The sequence below is a fragment of the Gracilinanus agilis genome, chromosome 2 (genome assembly GCF_016433145.1).
Source record: "Gracilinanus agilis isolate LMUSP501 chromosome 2, AgileGrace, whole genome shotgun sequence".
NCBI lineage: Eukaryota > Metazoa > Chordata > Mammalia > Didelphimorphia > Didelphidae > Gracilinanus > Gracilinanus agilis.
Window position 1 is genome coordinate 348,056,781 of NC_058131.1, and position 16,179 is coordinate 348,072,959.

Below are 16,179 nucleotides of genomic sequence, written 5' to 3' on the forward strand. Positions count from 1 at the left end.
TGGCCGATGCGCATTTCCACTAGTTTTGTCATGTGTCCTTGATCAAGACCAATTTCCAAATTGTTGGTAGTTGCATTGGTGTGGTAGTTTCGAGTCTACACCCTCAATCACGTCCACCCCGACCCATGCGTTCAAGCAGTTGTTTTAGAAACTTACTTTTGATTACTATATGTATCTCTCTTTTTTATAGCTTGTAATATTTTTTTAATCAAGTAATTAATTTAGAATATTTTCCCATGGTTACATGATTCATGTTCTTTCCCTCACCTCCTCCCTCAATTCCACTGGGTTTTACACGTATCATTGATCAAGACCTATTTCCGTATTATTAATATTTATTATAGAATGATCATTTAGAGCAGGGGTCAGCAACCTTTTTGGCCATGAGATCCATAAACGCCACATTTTTTAAAATGTAATTTCGTGAGAGCCGTACAGTGCTCACAGTGCGCGCTCCTGTAACAGCACCTGAAAAAAAATTGACCTTATGGCTCAAGAGCCATACGTTGCCAACCCCTGATTTAGAGTCTGTATCCCCAACCATATCCCCATCGAAACATGTGTTCAAACAGTTGTTTTTCTTCTACATTTCTGCTCCCACAGTTCTTTCTTTGTATGTGCATAGCGTTTTTTTCTCATAAGTCCCTCAGAACTGTCCTGGATCATTGCATTGCTGAGAAGTCCATTACATTTGATTGTGTCACAGTGTATCAGTCTCTGTGAACAATGTACTCCTGGTTGTGCTTCTTTCGCTCTTCATCAGTTACTGGGGGTCTTTCCAGTTCACATGGAATTCCTCCAGTTCATTATTCCTTTCAGCACAATAGTATTCCATCACCAACAAATACCACAATTTGTTCAGCCATTCCCCAGTTGAAGGGCATCCCCACATTTTCTAATTTTTTGCTACCACAAAGAGTGCAACTATAAATATTTTTGTACAAGTCTTTTTCCTTATTATCTCTTTGGGGTATAAACCCAGCAGTGGTATGGCAGGATTAAAGGGCAGGCAGTCTTTTAAAGCCCTTTTGGGCATAATTCCAAATTGCCTTCCAGAATGGTTGGATCAATTCACAACTCCACTAGCTATGCATTAGTGTCCCGATTTTGTCATATATGTATCTCTTGAAAAAAATTTTTTTAATTTATTTTTAACATTCACTTTTTTTAAAGTGAGTTCCAAATTCTCTCCTTCCCTCATTTTCTTCTTTCCTCCAGTTCATCCCATACCCCTTGAGAAGGCAAGGAATATGATAAAAATGATACATGTCAAAGTCATATAAAACATTTCCATATTAGCCTTGTTGTCAACAAAATAAAGAAATTACTCAGAACTTATCAGTTCTCTCTGGAGGTGGAAATCATTTTTTATCATGAGTTTTCTTCAATGAATTGGAATTGTTTTGGATCATTGTCTTGATCAGAGCAGCCAAGTCTTCCACACTGATCATCCTTACAACATCTGCTCACATCACCTTGTATCAATTCATATAAGTCTTCCCAGGTTATTCTGAAACCATCCCTCCTCTTCATTTCTCTTAGCACAATAGTATTCCATTGCAATCATATACCATAGCTTCTTTCCCAGTTGGTGGGTATTCCATTTCCATTTCTTTGTGACCACAAAAAAAGAACTGCTACAAATAGATCTTTCCCCCTTTGATCTTTTTGGGATACAGATCTAGTAGTGCTATTGCTGGGTCAGTGTTTACAGTTTTATAGTCCTTTGGTCATAGTTCCAAATTGTTCTCCAGAATGGTTAGACTAGTACACAGCACCACCAATGGTGCATTTTTATCTCTATTTCTCCATATCCTCTCTAGCATTTCTCCTTTTTCCTTTTCTGTCATGTTATCCAATCTAATAAGTATGAATTGTTACCTCAGAGATGTTTTAATTTGCTTTTCTCTAATCAGTAGTGATTTAGAACATTTTTTCATATAACTATAGATAGCTTTGATTTCTTCCTCTGAAAACTGTTCATATCTTTTGACCACTTATTAATTGGGGGAATGGCTAAATAATTTATTCATTTTTTTTTTTTTTTTTTTTTGTATTTTTTTTTAAACCCTTGTACTTCGGTGTATTGTCTCATAGGTGGAAGGTTGGTAAGGGTGGGCAATGGGGGTCAAGTGACTTGCCCAGGGTCACACAGCTGGGAAGTGGCTGAGGCCGGGTTTGAACCTAGGACCTCCTGTCTCTAGGCCTGACTCTCACTCCACTGAGCTACCCAGCTGCCCCCTAATTTATTCATTTTGACCTTATTTTGGTATGCGATGTGAGATGTTGGTCTCTGTGTACTTCCTGCCAAACTGCTTTCTATTTTTGCTTTTTTTTTTTTTAATCAGTTTTTATTAGATGTTGAATTCTTGTCCCCAAAGCTTGGATCTTTGAATTTATCAAACACTAGATAACTGTCCTGTATCTCTTTCAATGACTTGGGTTACCAGAAACTTCAATTTTTTTTTGACATTATGGTATTACATGATTTCCAGCCACATGAATGTAGCAAGATTATTGGCATTCAAAAGATGATTTTTAGTGCTACCAGAGAGTTCTTGGAATCATTGATTATGCTATACAGTTTTCAAAAGGCAGTCCAATTTCTTCCTCCTGTTCAATTTTGAGCCTAGCTCATTGTTCATTGACGGGTCCATAAGTATATTTTGGATATGTTCAGTGGACTGCCCAATAACATGTAATGATCCAGGAGTGTTAGATTTTTTTACCATTTTTTTCCCCAAGGGACTCCTGAGATCTTTTTACTCTCCTTAAATCTCACTGGAGAGGCCCTAAAGTACGTTGTACTTATTACAATGTTATCTGTAAACAGAAGTTTCTGGAGAACCTCACCATTTATAAGGAATCCTTTCATTAGAATTTTGCCAGAAAATCCTTTATAATAGCAGGAGCTAAAATTTTGGTGGATGTAAGTCTTCCTATTTTATGCCGTATCAAGACTGGTAATTAGAGGATTGAATAGAAATATTTTTGTGATTTTATTAGCCCAATAATCTTATGTTTTTAACAGGCATAAGAGACACCTTGGAAGGCCTATTGCTTTACCTAATCAAATATTTTTAAAAAGCAACCACAAATAAACAGAAGGAATCAGGCAGCTAGGTTGCATTGTGGTTAGAGTTTATTACTTAAAGTCAGGAAGAGCTGAATTTAAGCCTGGCCTCAGATGTCTATTAGCTGTGTAGTCCTGGACAAGTCACTTAACTTCAGTTTGCCTCAGTTTCCTCATCTGTAGAATGGGGAAAATAATAGCACAATTCCCAGTGTTATTACAAAGCTAAAATGAGATATTTGTAAAGTGCTTAGGTCCTAAGCCTTAGGACAATGCCTGGCACATGGTAAGCACTATATAAATTTTAGCTATTGTTATTATCACTATTATACTTTTCATTCACTTTTGTGATTATGAAGATATGGTCTACTGTATAAAATATTTGAAGGCCTTCCTGTTCCCTTTTGTCCAGTTTATCCTTAGTATTAACATTTTTATAATATTTTATGGAGATCTGAAAGTAGACAAAGGAGTTAGTAGTCGCTAGTGTCTTCTCAGTTGCCTTTTTGGGAGAATAATAGTGTCCTTGATTCTTTTTTTTATCATGTGGTATCTTACCTTCTTTAAAATATCTGGAAAATAATTTCTTAATATTTCCAATGTTATATGTCCCTAGCCAGGATTTCTCTGGGTATACATAGTTATTTTTCTAACTTTATTTTCTTGATTTCCATTTCAACTTATTCATATTACACATCTGGTTGGTACTTATATGCTAGAGTTCAAATGTGTTCACAATGATGACAACTATTCTTTATAGTAACACTGGTAAATCTTAAGTTTTTTTTGTCTAGTTGTGTCCTCCTCACACTTTCATGTATGAATATGATGATCTAGATTAGCTGGGTTTCACATTAAGTATTTTGCAGACTCATTTTCTTCTGCTTTGCAGCTGCAGGACTTCCCCATTCCCTACCCTCCTGGCCTGCTGCAGAGATCTTCAGAGAGGGTTTAGAATGTCTTCTCTGGCTAACTTATGGCACATAGGGATGAAGGAGGGTGACTCTACCAGAAAATTGGAGATTTTGGAGGTAGAGACCTGCCAGGTGAGTTTGGAGGCAGGTAAAAACACAAACCTATTTCTAAGGCTGATTCTAAAATATTGTCAAGTATAATTTGCTAAATAAAGTAGTCTGTAAGATTAAAAGATAATAGTTTATATTTATATAGTGCTTTAAAGTTTGCAAAGCACTTTATGTACTTTGTCATTTGATCTCCCAACAATAGTCCTGGGAATGCTATTATTATTCCCATTTTACAGATAATGCAACTAAGGCTCTGAGAGGTTTTATGACTTGATGCCTTCCCTGGAGAAGGGCACATTGATAGTATACATCAGAGGTGTAACATTTGAATGAAGGCATTTCTGACTCCAAGTAAATGACTATTTCCACTGTACCATACTACCTAGCATTATGGGACACAGTGGAGGAAAGCTTTTTTATTTTGTTAGAGAGTGCTTTGTAGTGAGAATAATTTGAAAATGATTAAGAAATAGGAGATTGAAGATGAAGGATAGTGAGGGCTTTGGAACCATGTTATCTTGTCTCAGGAGCAGTGGAAGAAACAGTATGTGTTGCCTGGTAAAGAGATGACTAAGGAAATATGAGAGCAGTTTTAAAATATCTGAAGCTATATTATAGTAAACAAAACCTTGGACTTAGCTTCTTGATCTCAACCTTCTTATTGTCTTATTTGTGAGATTGGGATAGTATGACCACCCTGACATATTTACAAGGTTTTTATTGAGATCAAATGAGATAATATAAAGTGCTTTTTGACTATTTGTACAGAGGCTTACAGAAGTCATAGGATCTGAAGACCTAGGTCTAGATCTGGAAGGGGTCTTCGAGGCCATCTTGGTCTTTAATTTTACAGATAGGAAATTAGGACCTAAGGCAAGGCAAGGTCACAAAAGTAGGCAAGATTTGAACCTAGATCCTTTAACGCTAGCAATGGTCTTCTTTATGCTTTATCAAGTAAAGTGGCTTTTCCCAGTATTGAAGGTTCTCACTCTACTTAAATTTGCATTATACAAATTAGACTTTACCTGGGGTTCTGAAAAAAATCTGCATTCCAAAAAAAACACTATAGTACTGTGATTTCTCACTTTCTCTTCTTCTGCCCCATGGCTAGGCATCTGCCACCTCCAAAAAAATCCCTAAAAAAACCCAACCCCAAACAACTTCCAAGTTATAACTGAACATAGTAGCAGAGAGCATGCCTCTGCAGGATGGGTCTTGGTTTGAGAGACCTCCCAGGAAGAGAAGAGACCTTTGCTCTGCTCCACCTACCTCTAGTCTGTCTTCTATCCATTTGTGCTCAGGTACCACACATCTGTCTCCCGGTATCACTTGTTTTCTCCTGTCTGTGTCAGTGTTTGGACCCCCATTCCTTTCAGGCCAGGCCCCCATGTGACCAACCTTGCAAATTCCTATTCCTGCTCTCTTTTTTCTGCCACCTGCTCCCATCTATCCTTGAACATGTGCTGGGGGCAGAGGAGCTGCCTTTACTCAGGACCCCTTTCCCGTCTCCCTCCCTCCACTTCCAAGGCAAATTTCCATTAAGTCAATCAATCTCTGTATGTAGACGACTGCAGAATTACACCAAGCAAGAACTGTCGGGAACTAGGAAGAAAACAAACATTTATAAAATGCCTATGTGCCAGGCACACTCTAAGCAATGAGTATGCAAATACATGTAAAAAGAAAGAGTTCCTGCCCCAAATGAGTTTATATTCTAAAGGAGGAAGGCCACAAACAAAATGGAACTAAAAAGTTTGGGGGATGGGGAACATGTTAAAGAATGGGCTCCTTCTCTGAGTGTTAGGATGATTCAGGTGACTTCCTGAAGTCCTTTCAACTGTAATATTAAAAATAATAACTTACTTATATGCTACATTTTAAAATTTTGTCTCTGTGATTCTTTGTGAATGAAGGCAGCATGGATATACATAAAGATGTTGCCTTTGAGGCTGGAAGGCCCAAATTCAAGTCCAGCCTCCAAATATTGGCTTCTTGGCCCTGGGCAAATCATTTGCTCTCTCAGTCAATGCCTTAGAAAACTCTTAAGACCAGAAGTTGTGGAATTGTGGCTGATGTGCATTAGTAGAGGGAAATCACTAGAGGTGGGTGGGAAATGATTCTTTGTGAGTTTGTGGAAGCAATAAAAAAGGTAGTGTTTAGTGTAAAGGAAAACAACTCTGTGTTCAGCAGAAGGAAGCCTATCATAATTGATTAATAATTTTGAGTTCATGGGACTGCAGTGTTTACAGAGCATACATAGAGGAGAGTCAACAAGACACTTAATTGTATTCCCCAGTCATCTTATGTTCCTAAACTGGCACTGCCTAGTGGCAGAAGGGAAATAGGGTCTGTAAAGACGCTTCAAGTGGAGATAATTGGAGGGTTTTGTGCTTTTGGTAAAGATTGAAATAGCTGCTTAAGGTAGCTTGAATCTCTTAAGATTGTCAATCAAAAGAATTCTGATCTAAGATCTTCCCTTATATCTCTGAGAGGTTGAAGGACACTTAGGACATTAGGTGGTTAGGATCCTTGGAATTCCTTGGGATAATAAGGCCATTGTAAATTCCCCTTGAGATGAAATTAGATTGAATTGTTTTGTTTTGATTTTCTGCCACTTGTTCATTATTCCCCCAACATTCTCTTCCAGTGAGAGTGATGTGAGGGAATAAGGGTAGAGCCATTATTGTATTCTGGTTTCAATCAATCTATGAAAAGGAATGTCATGAGGAAGAGTGATTAGACTTAGAAGTCATAGGGAGGTAGATCTCAACTCAAAAGGAAGACTTTTCTAATAGAGTTCTTTAAAAATGGAATGGTTTGCCCCTGAAGTTTGAGGTCCCTATTATAGATATTCCAGCATAGATTTAAGGGCATTGTAGAGGAGATTGATATTTCAGTAATCCCTAGACAAGATTTCTCTTCCAATATTGGAGATTTGTGATTTTTATGAGCCTCCCTGATCTTCCTGTATTCCTTTTTTTTAGGATTGGAACCATCATTTCCTTGGCAGTCCTCACCAAACAGATAAAGGCTGAACTTGCTGTCATCCTCTGTGTTAGATATAGGCCATAAAGATTTTAAAATCTAGAAATTCTGTACTTAAAGGAGGAATATAGTCAAAGGGATTATCTCTGTACAATTAATTCTTAATAATCATTGTTAGAGAAAGAAGAGGTAGAAGTATCTACAGCTGAGTGTTACTCAGCTTAGTATCTTCCTTAGCACTAAACATAGAGCCTCTCTACTCAGTGCCACTCTACCTTTCTAGACCAATCTCAGGGTCTCATATCACTCACTTCCTATGTTCCAACCTACTGAATACATTCCCTTTATATATCTTGTGCTTTCCCCAGGCTTTTACTAATTCAACTATATATGTTTGAAATGACCTCCCTCAACTTCCCACTTCTTTACTTTCATCTTTATCTTTTGGAAGCCTGCTCATCCATCATGACCTATACTTTCCTTGAAGCCTTTCTGAATTCACCTAGTAAGAAATGAAATCTCTCAACTCTCTTCATGGAGCTCTCATAGTACTTATATTTCTTATGCACTTACCTTATTCTGTTTTGCATTATGATTATTTGTATGTGTCATATCCTCCTCCAAGACTGAGATTTCCAGTGACAGAGGTTAGTATTTAATTTTTCTTTGGACTTCTCCAGCCCAGCAGAGTGCTTTCTATATATTTTAGTGGGTTCTTAGGATTGGTTGAATTCTACTTAGTTTACATGGAGATTTTGATTACTTAGTTGATAAGAATTTGCTATCATCATGAGAGGATAGAGAGCTGACCTCCAAGTCAAGATCTGTGTTCAGTTCCTACCTTTTAACCCTGGGCAAATCATTTAACCTTTCAGTGACCTAGGCAGCTCTCTAAGATTCTTAACTTGATGAGCAGTTGAAAGAAGTTTCCTCAGTTAGAATTCCCTATACAGTGATGGGCAAACTACAGCCTGCAGGCTAGATGAGGGCCCCCTGAAATGTTCTCTTCAGCCTCATGACATTATTCCTAATCTGACGAATACAATGAGTAGGATACAATACAATGAAACTTTGGAAGAGTTGCCTTAGAAACAGACTGACAGATGAGCATTTCCTTTCCTTTGGCCCCTTCTTTAAAAAGTTTGCCCATCACTGCCCTATGAGAATGAAATCATTGATCCAGCTAAGAAAAAGAAAGCAAAGATTTGGTGCCTAGAACCTGTAAGGAATTAAAATTAAGGGTTTGACTAAATATATGAGAATTTTAAGATAATACTTTGGTCACCAATTTAAAAATATTATAGCTCAAGCCAAAAATGACTTTTAGTAGTTTTATTTACAAAAAGGTGGAAGGAGTGAAAGTAGAGAAATATAAATGAGGGTAGAGAAGATGTCTAGTCTATCACCCTAAATGTTGTTCCAGTCCCCATCCCGTCCCCCCTCAACAGCCCAGGAAGGCTTGTTAATCCTCAGCAGGAGATGAATTTCACCCATGCAGCCTCCAAGAGAGGAAGGCCTCTGCAGAACTAATCTCTCCAGAAGCCAGGAAAGGAGGATCAGCTTCTCACTCACCCAAGCAAAGTTCCAAAGGAGAAGATCCAGGAGCAGTCTTACCAGAAGCAGTCCAAGAGCCAGAGTCCCAGGTTGAAGTCCCAAGTCGTAGCTTTAAGCCCACAGTTCCAGTCCAAGATTCTGGCTGAAGACCCCTTGGACAGGACATTCAGAAGTTTTATAGTCCTTTTTCATGTCCCTTCCTGTCCCTTCCTCCACTTTATGGGAGCCAATTGCAGTCTATCAGTTTGCTTAGCACTGCCCAGGGGGTGGTCAGTCGCTTCTGGAGTTGACACCCACTTTTAGCAAGTGGCTCGTGGACCTCCCCTACTTAGTGTTAAGTAGAGGTGTTTTCAGTTTTTGTTGATTAATTTAAAAATAGGCAAGGAGAGAGTTAATCCTATCTTCACAAACCTGTGCTAAACTTTTGATACTTTTTGATGATGCATTAAAAGTATCTTGGTGTTTTTTTGTTACTGAGCCATAAAGGATAAAAGTTCTAAGCTATAAATTTTTCCTAGAGATCTGGAAGATTGAAACATTGTTATAAGGGAGATAATTAATACCTTTTGAGTTTTTAACAATTATTTGTCTTTCAGACCTAGTGTGCCTGGGTCGTGTTCTTAACCACAGATATTGTGTTAAGAGGGATGATTTAATAGGTTAGTTTCTTATTGTTTCTTTAGCTAAGGTGATGACCTTAAAAGTTAATTTGATGTTCCCTAAGCCTTTTTTTTTTGTCAGTTTGATTCAACATGTAATTATTCATTGTGTAGTATATACACAGCCCTGCCCTAAGATACCATGGAGCTTAGTAACAATATCTTATATTTATATCATACCTTATGATTTGCAAAATTCTGCGAAGTAGGTAGTATATTATTACTCCCATTATACAGATGAAAAAAATGAGCTTCAAATAAGTGAAATTGATTTGCTTATAATTACAGAGATAAGAGGGATAGCTGAAACTTCACTTAAGTCTAGTGTTTTTCCACAGTATATCAGTTATAAGGTGATAGTGCTTACGAAATGTATAAATTATTATTGGGACTCAAAGGAGAGAGAAAAACCTTAAAACTTGGAGGGAGGAGCAATAGAAATGGAGATTAAGGAAGAAGAAATCTACTGTTTCCACTGTTTATGATTTTCCCACTGTTAAAATTCTAATTTCTTGATTACACATTTTGTCAGATATTCAGTACACTTAATTTTCTCTTGTTTCTGTGTAATTTGCCTAAGTTATCCCCTAGGGCTTCTGGCCTTGAGAACCAGAAATAAATAGTAGGGTTTGAGAACCTTATGAAAGGGGATTAGGAGAAGATTCAGTCTCATATTAAATTTCTTATGGATATGTTCCTTTGAATAGTTCATATTAACTATTCTCCATGGCATTTTCTAAGTGACTCATAAATTAAATGGAAACATTTAAAATTTTGTGGTTAGAATGCATATTTCAGTTTTTAAGTGACAGACACTAACATTTATTTCTTAAAGAAAAAAAGGTTACCTCTGGGCTTAGAATAGATACTAAGTATCATTTTCAAGGCAGAGGTGTGGTAAGGTCTATGCAATTGGAGTTAATTTGATTTTCACAAATTTTCACAGCTAGAAAGTGGTTGAAGTTAGATTTGAACCCAGGACCTCTCATCTCTAGGGTTGGCTTTTTATACAGTGAGCTGCCTAGATGCTCCTCTGCGATTTATTTGTTAGGATACCAAGTTCGTCTTTCTTTAATGTCTTGATACTATGATCCAGGGGTTTCTATAATTGTTGAAGGGAGCCATACTTTAAATATCTTCAGATTCTTTGAAAGTATCCACATTGCTACATTGGTTTTGAATTAAGAGAGAATTCTTTTCTTAGATATTCCTCACCATCTTGAATTCTTAGTAATAGGTATTTTTGCAAACTTGATAAAAACAGATTTTTAGTATTTTGTAAAGATTTTGAAACCATTACCTGTGGAAAATGCATTGATTAAAAGCTTGTTTATTTCTTTTTTACTTCTATGGCAAATGTAGATGGCCTATGTAACAATTATTTATGTAACGTGATTTTATTTTCTCCTTTTTTTCCTGGATTATTATCCAACTGTTATTGCAAAATACAGGTCCCCAAATGCCTACTTGTTTGGCTTTAAAGGCAGTGGTCTGGCTAAATGATAAAGCAAGACATCTTTTTGGTAAGTGAAAACCTATCTTTTGAGAGACTTTATGAGTGTTTAGAAAGTGATGGCTTTTCTCTTTATCTCTCCATTTTTTTCATTAAAAGGGATTGTAACCCTAATACCCCTTCAAAAGGATTTTGAGATTTAATTCACTCTCTTTGTTGTCTGTAAGTATTCTTTTGTTTTGCTAAATAGGGTTGCTAGATTCCATTGTGAAACTTTTTTTTTTTTTACACCATATTGTCTGGAGAGGCCTTGTAATGCCTTGAAAAGGGAAAAGTCTTTTGAGTCTGAGGACCTTTCCCTGGGCTTCTTAAAGTTACTCCCCACCTTACTCTTGCATCCAGGGATACTGGCCCCTTGGCTGTTCCACCAACAAGATACTCCATCTCTTGTTTCTAAGCATTTTTTCAGGTTATCCCTCTTGCCTGGGATATTCTTCCTCTTCTTTGCCTCTTGGCTTCCTTCAAGTCTCAACTAAAATCCCATCTTCTACAGGAAGCCTTTTCCAGCCCTACTTAATTCCAGTGCCTTCTCCTTCTTAATTATTTCCTATTTATCCTGTATATGGTGTATTTATAAAGATTTATTTGATCATGGGCTTGTTGAGGGCAGGTACTATCTTTTGCCTCTTTTTATTTTCCCAGAACTTAGCATATTAAATGGCTCACATAGTATATGTACTTAATAAATATTGATTATTGACCTGGGTGCAAATTCTGGCTCTGCTACTTACTCATATAACCTTAGTCATGTCACTTAAGCTTTTTGGGCCTCATCTACAGAAGAAGAGAGTTTGGACTTAAAATTATCATTTAGTTCAAATTCTATGAACCATAACAGACATCATTTTTCATTGTCACTGACCCTGGAATGTCAAAAGGGGAGCTAAATTAATGATTTTGGTTGTTGCCTAAAACTATTAAAAAAAGAGTCAGTTACTTAATGAGGTAATAAGAAAAGCCTTAGATTTTGAGTTAGAAGACTTTGAATCTTGGCTTTGACACTTATATGTATGACCTTAGAAATTTAATCTTGAGCCTGAGTTTCCTCATTTGTAAAAGGGGAAATAATTATCCTTGCTTTGTTATTTCACCAGGGCTGTAGTGAAGATAGAGAGTGAATTCAGAAGTGCCTTATATATTATAAAGTACTACATACAAATATAAAAAATAACTGTAGATGAACTGTCTTTGGGACCAGCAAAGAAATATACAGTAGTATACAACTGCATTTAGTTATTGTTATTGGTAGGACAGGTAACTATGGAAGACTTTGCTTCCCTAGTTGTTGAGTAGGACTTCATCTGCCAACATACTAAGCCATGAATCATGGCCCTGCCACCCTTTGAATCTATAAGTCCTAACTACTTTGGGGTTGTACGTTTTTAAGGTTTGATGAACAAGACTTCCTGTTCTTTCTGAAAGGTCTCAAGGTGAGTGAAGTGAATTCAACTATAGGAAATATCCTTTTGTAGAAAAAAACAAAACCCTTCAATAGCTGTCAGGAAATGTATACCTAAAAGGCAAGACTAAGTCATTCAGTATATTCTTCTGTTCTATCATTCATTCATTAAACATTTCTTAAATATCCACCATACCAGATGCTGTCTTGTTTTGATGGTGTTCCTTGTTCTCATAGAACTAACAGGTCTAGTAGAGGATTGGCAATATACAAACACTAGTAACTATAACATAAATATTACATATTACTCAAAAAACCTCTTAGATACTTTTGTAAGACCCAATTACATGTTCATTTTGTTGAAGAGGGATATTTAAACTTTTTTTTCTTTTTCATAACCAAGTAACTGAAAGCATGTAGTAAATGAACAAATTTGTGATGTTGAAATTTTATTTTATAAAACTCAGTTCATTCCCCTAACTTTATATTTAATTTTATTATATGTTTGGAGTGATACCCAAGGAAATACAGTAATGATATACAATAGTTATGGACATCTTTTGATTAATGATATTTCCAAATGTGATATCCAAATTCTAATGTTGTGAGGGTCTACTTTTCTAGAGCAAATGCATCAGTTTCTGATGTGACTGCTAAGTGTGACATACTAAGTAACCTTTTTTTATTTTAAAGTAAGTTTTAATTTTTTTAAAAACCCTTACCTTTCATCTTAGAATTAATACTGTGCATTGGTTCCAAGGCAGAAGTGGTAAGGGCTAAGCAATTGGGGTCAAATGACTTGCTTAGGGTCACATGGCTAAGAAGTTTCTGAAATCAGATTTGAACTTCCTATCTCTAGGCCTGGCTCTCAAACCATTGAGTTACCTAGCTGCCATTGGTCTTATAATTTTGGAGTACTGAGTTTCCATTTTTGTTATTATGTTGTTTTTTTTTTTTTCCTTTCTAGGCCTAGCTCTCAATCCCCTGAGCCACCTAGTTGCCCTTGGTCATATAATTTTGGAGCACTGTTTCAATTTTTTTTTGTTATTTTTTTCCTATTCACACTGTTGTAGTTATTTATATACATTGTTTTCTTGGTTCATTTTGCATCAGTATAGTTTATATGTCTATTAATGCTTTACTGTATTCATGACATTCATTGTTTCTTTTTATCTTTTTTCAGTGATGAAGCATTAATTTTTTTTTCTCCCTCCCACACAGTACCCTGGTAGAAAGGGGCAATTTAAAGATATTTTTAAATGAACTATAGGTTTTGTTTTGTTCTGTGAGTGGCCTTAACACAAGAAAACAAAAATCACACCAGTACTATCTAAAGTAACTTTTGAGACTTAGCTTCTTGTTATTGAGTCACCTTCTCTAGTGGTTCTTAAGTAAATAATATTTATATTTCTGGTATAATTTATGAATGTAGAGGAAGGGAGACTGCTTGAATGGTCTTCTAGATATGGTCTATATATGAATTTCTTAAATAAGAAATATTCAGTGCTAGACATATGATCATTACAGAATAAGAATGTTTTGAGTTTATTGAATTTCCTCAAATTTAGCAATTTTTTTGCACCTCCTCACATACATTTATCCCAGATGTACATGTCTATAACATGAAGTGGAATAAAGGAAACTATTATTAAATTTAAAGCACTCTTTTAAAAAGGTTTTATTGATGCCTTTTGCTTTTTATTCTGCTCATTTGCCAGTATAACCACCCATCCTGGTCCAGAGTCCTTTATCAAAGAAAATCTGTCAAGTAAAACTTAGTAAATAGATGGTATATGCAGTGAATATTCCATACCCATAGACCTCTTACTTTTTTATTGATAGGGAAGGATTAGATGTACCTTTTTAAAATTGATATTTTTATGATTACAAGAATATCCCAATTAAAATTTTTAATTCCTTTTTTTTTTATTGTTGTGCTGTCTTATTGCTTGACAAATAAAATAGAGCTTTCATAGAACCATGGATTACAGCGAAAATGTATAAATATATATTGTAATATATGCACAAATGAGAAATTTTGTCTTTTTTTTTTTTAAAGGTTGCCTCCCTATCTGCTTGGTGTGTTTGTATTGAATAACCATCACCATGGTTTTGGATGACCTTCCAAACTTAGAAGATATTTATACTTCCTTGTGCTCACCAACAATGGAAGACTCAGAGATGGATTTTGACTCTGGATTGGAAGATGATGTCTCAAAACATGACAATATTTTGGGGGATTCTACTATCTTTATGGCTTTCAAAGGAAATATAGATGATATAGACTTGAAATGGAAATTGGATACCATTTTGGAGAATGTTCCCAGTCTTTTGCACATGGGTAATCTTCTTTGTTATTGTTGGGGGGGTTTCTAGTGATTTTTATGTGGTTGTCTTAAATCATATGTAGTCAAACCTCATTGGCAGAAATATGGGAGTGACTGGAACTTGGGGCATAGTTTGGATTAGATAAAAAAAAATCTGGATTGTAGAACTTTAAGAAGAAATTAAGGTATACTATTTTCAATAGGGAAGTAGGCTAAGATTTTTGCCTAATGTCCCTAAAATATGTTTTACTAGATAAGAATAGCAATTAGCCTATAAATATGTACATAAATTCTGAAGAAGATTAGAAGAGTTTATCCTCTAACAACTTAAAATTTTCCAAGAAGTCTTGTGCATACCATTAACACCCTAGTGCTAATGCAGATTTTAGTTTAGGTCCTCTCAGAATTGCCTCAAATTCCGATTTCTTGTAGTCTGAATTAATTAACTTTTCTGTAGTGTGATTTGTTTCTATGGAGAAGAGATTTTTTTTTTCAAGGAATTTGGATGCTTTAAACGAGTTTAAAATATGTTCTTTCTGAACATTTGTTCTGAACCTTCTATTTGTAAGTCACATTTATCAGCATGTGGTATATAGTAAGAACTTTCTAATTCACAAAGTACCAATTACACCATGTTAAGCTGATGCATTTAGCATTGCTTTGTTGACTTATTAAGCTAATTCTGGTTTTTTGATGATTTTAAAGAATATTTCAAAGTGACTAAACTTAAATTGGTGTTTTAGATTTGAGTATTTGGTCAAAAATAGAAAATGCTTTTAGATAATCCTCTACTTCTGATTGACCCATATATTTACATAAATGTATCTTTCCCCAAAAACCTTTGAACCTCTTCTCAAGATTAATGCTTTCTGAAGGAGCTTATTTTCTTAAAGCCTTTCCTGGAGCCAGTTACAGGAGGGTCATTTCCCCTTCTGCCTGAGTTGTTATTCTGCCCCAGAAGACCCAATGATGGACATTCCAAGAGCTCCAATCAGTTTCTTCAATCAGCTCTATTAGAACTTTCCTCAAAGAATCATATAACTCCAGAATTAGAAGCAACCCCAGAAGCTGTCAAGCTCAGCACTTAATTTGAAAAATGATAATCCATTATAACCCTTATCCGAGCCACCATTGGACTACCTCTACTGAAATAAGGATAGGGGTTGTCTTCCATTCACAACTGGAAGTAGAATTAGTTTTTCTCTAGAAACAATGTTATAAACAGTGATGTATTCTATTGAACTATCACTATTTTATTTTACTTTATTTTTTAAATAAATCTAATTAATTAATTAATTTAGAGGATTTTTCCATGGTTACATAATTCATGTTCTTTCCCTCCCCTCCTTCCTCCCGCCCGTAGCCAACGAGGAATTCCATTTTACATGTATCATTGTTCAAAACAATTCTATATTATTACTCTTTGCAATAGAGTGATCGTTTAAAGTCAGCATCCCCAATCATAACCCCATAGAACCATGTGATCAAGCAAATGCTTTTTTTCTGTGTTTCTACTCCTATAAGTACTATCACTATTTTAGTAGTGGCTCTAACTAGATTATGTGGTTATATTGAGCCATTTTAGGAATCTAAACATCAGTTAGTATTTTTTTTCCAATGGGAAAACATTCTGATCTTGAAACA

General features: G+C 35.8%; 1 protein-coding gene across 1 annotated transcript in view; it reads left to right on the forward strand.

The window, feature by feature from the left end:
* The first annotated feature begins 14,314 nt into the window (after window positions 1–14,314).
* NCOA6 (nuclear receptor coactivator 6) overlaps window positions 14,315–16,179 on the forward strand; it is a 58,662-nt gene continuing 56,797 nt past the window's right edge. The window contains exon 1 of the mRNA XM_044664376.1: window positions 14,315–14,549. Coding sequence (XP_044520311.1) covers window positions 14,315–14,549 — 235 coding nt within the window. The remainder of the gene's footprint in view (window positions 14,550–16,179) is intronic.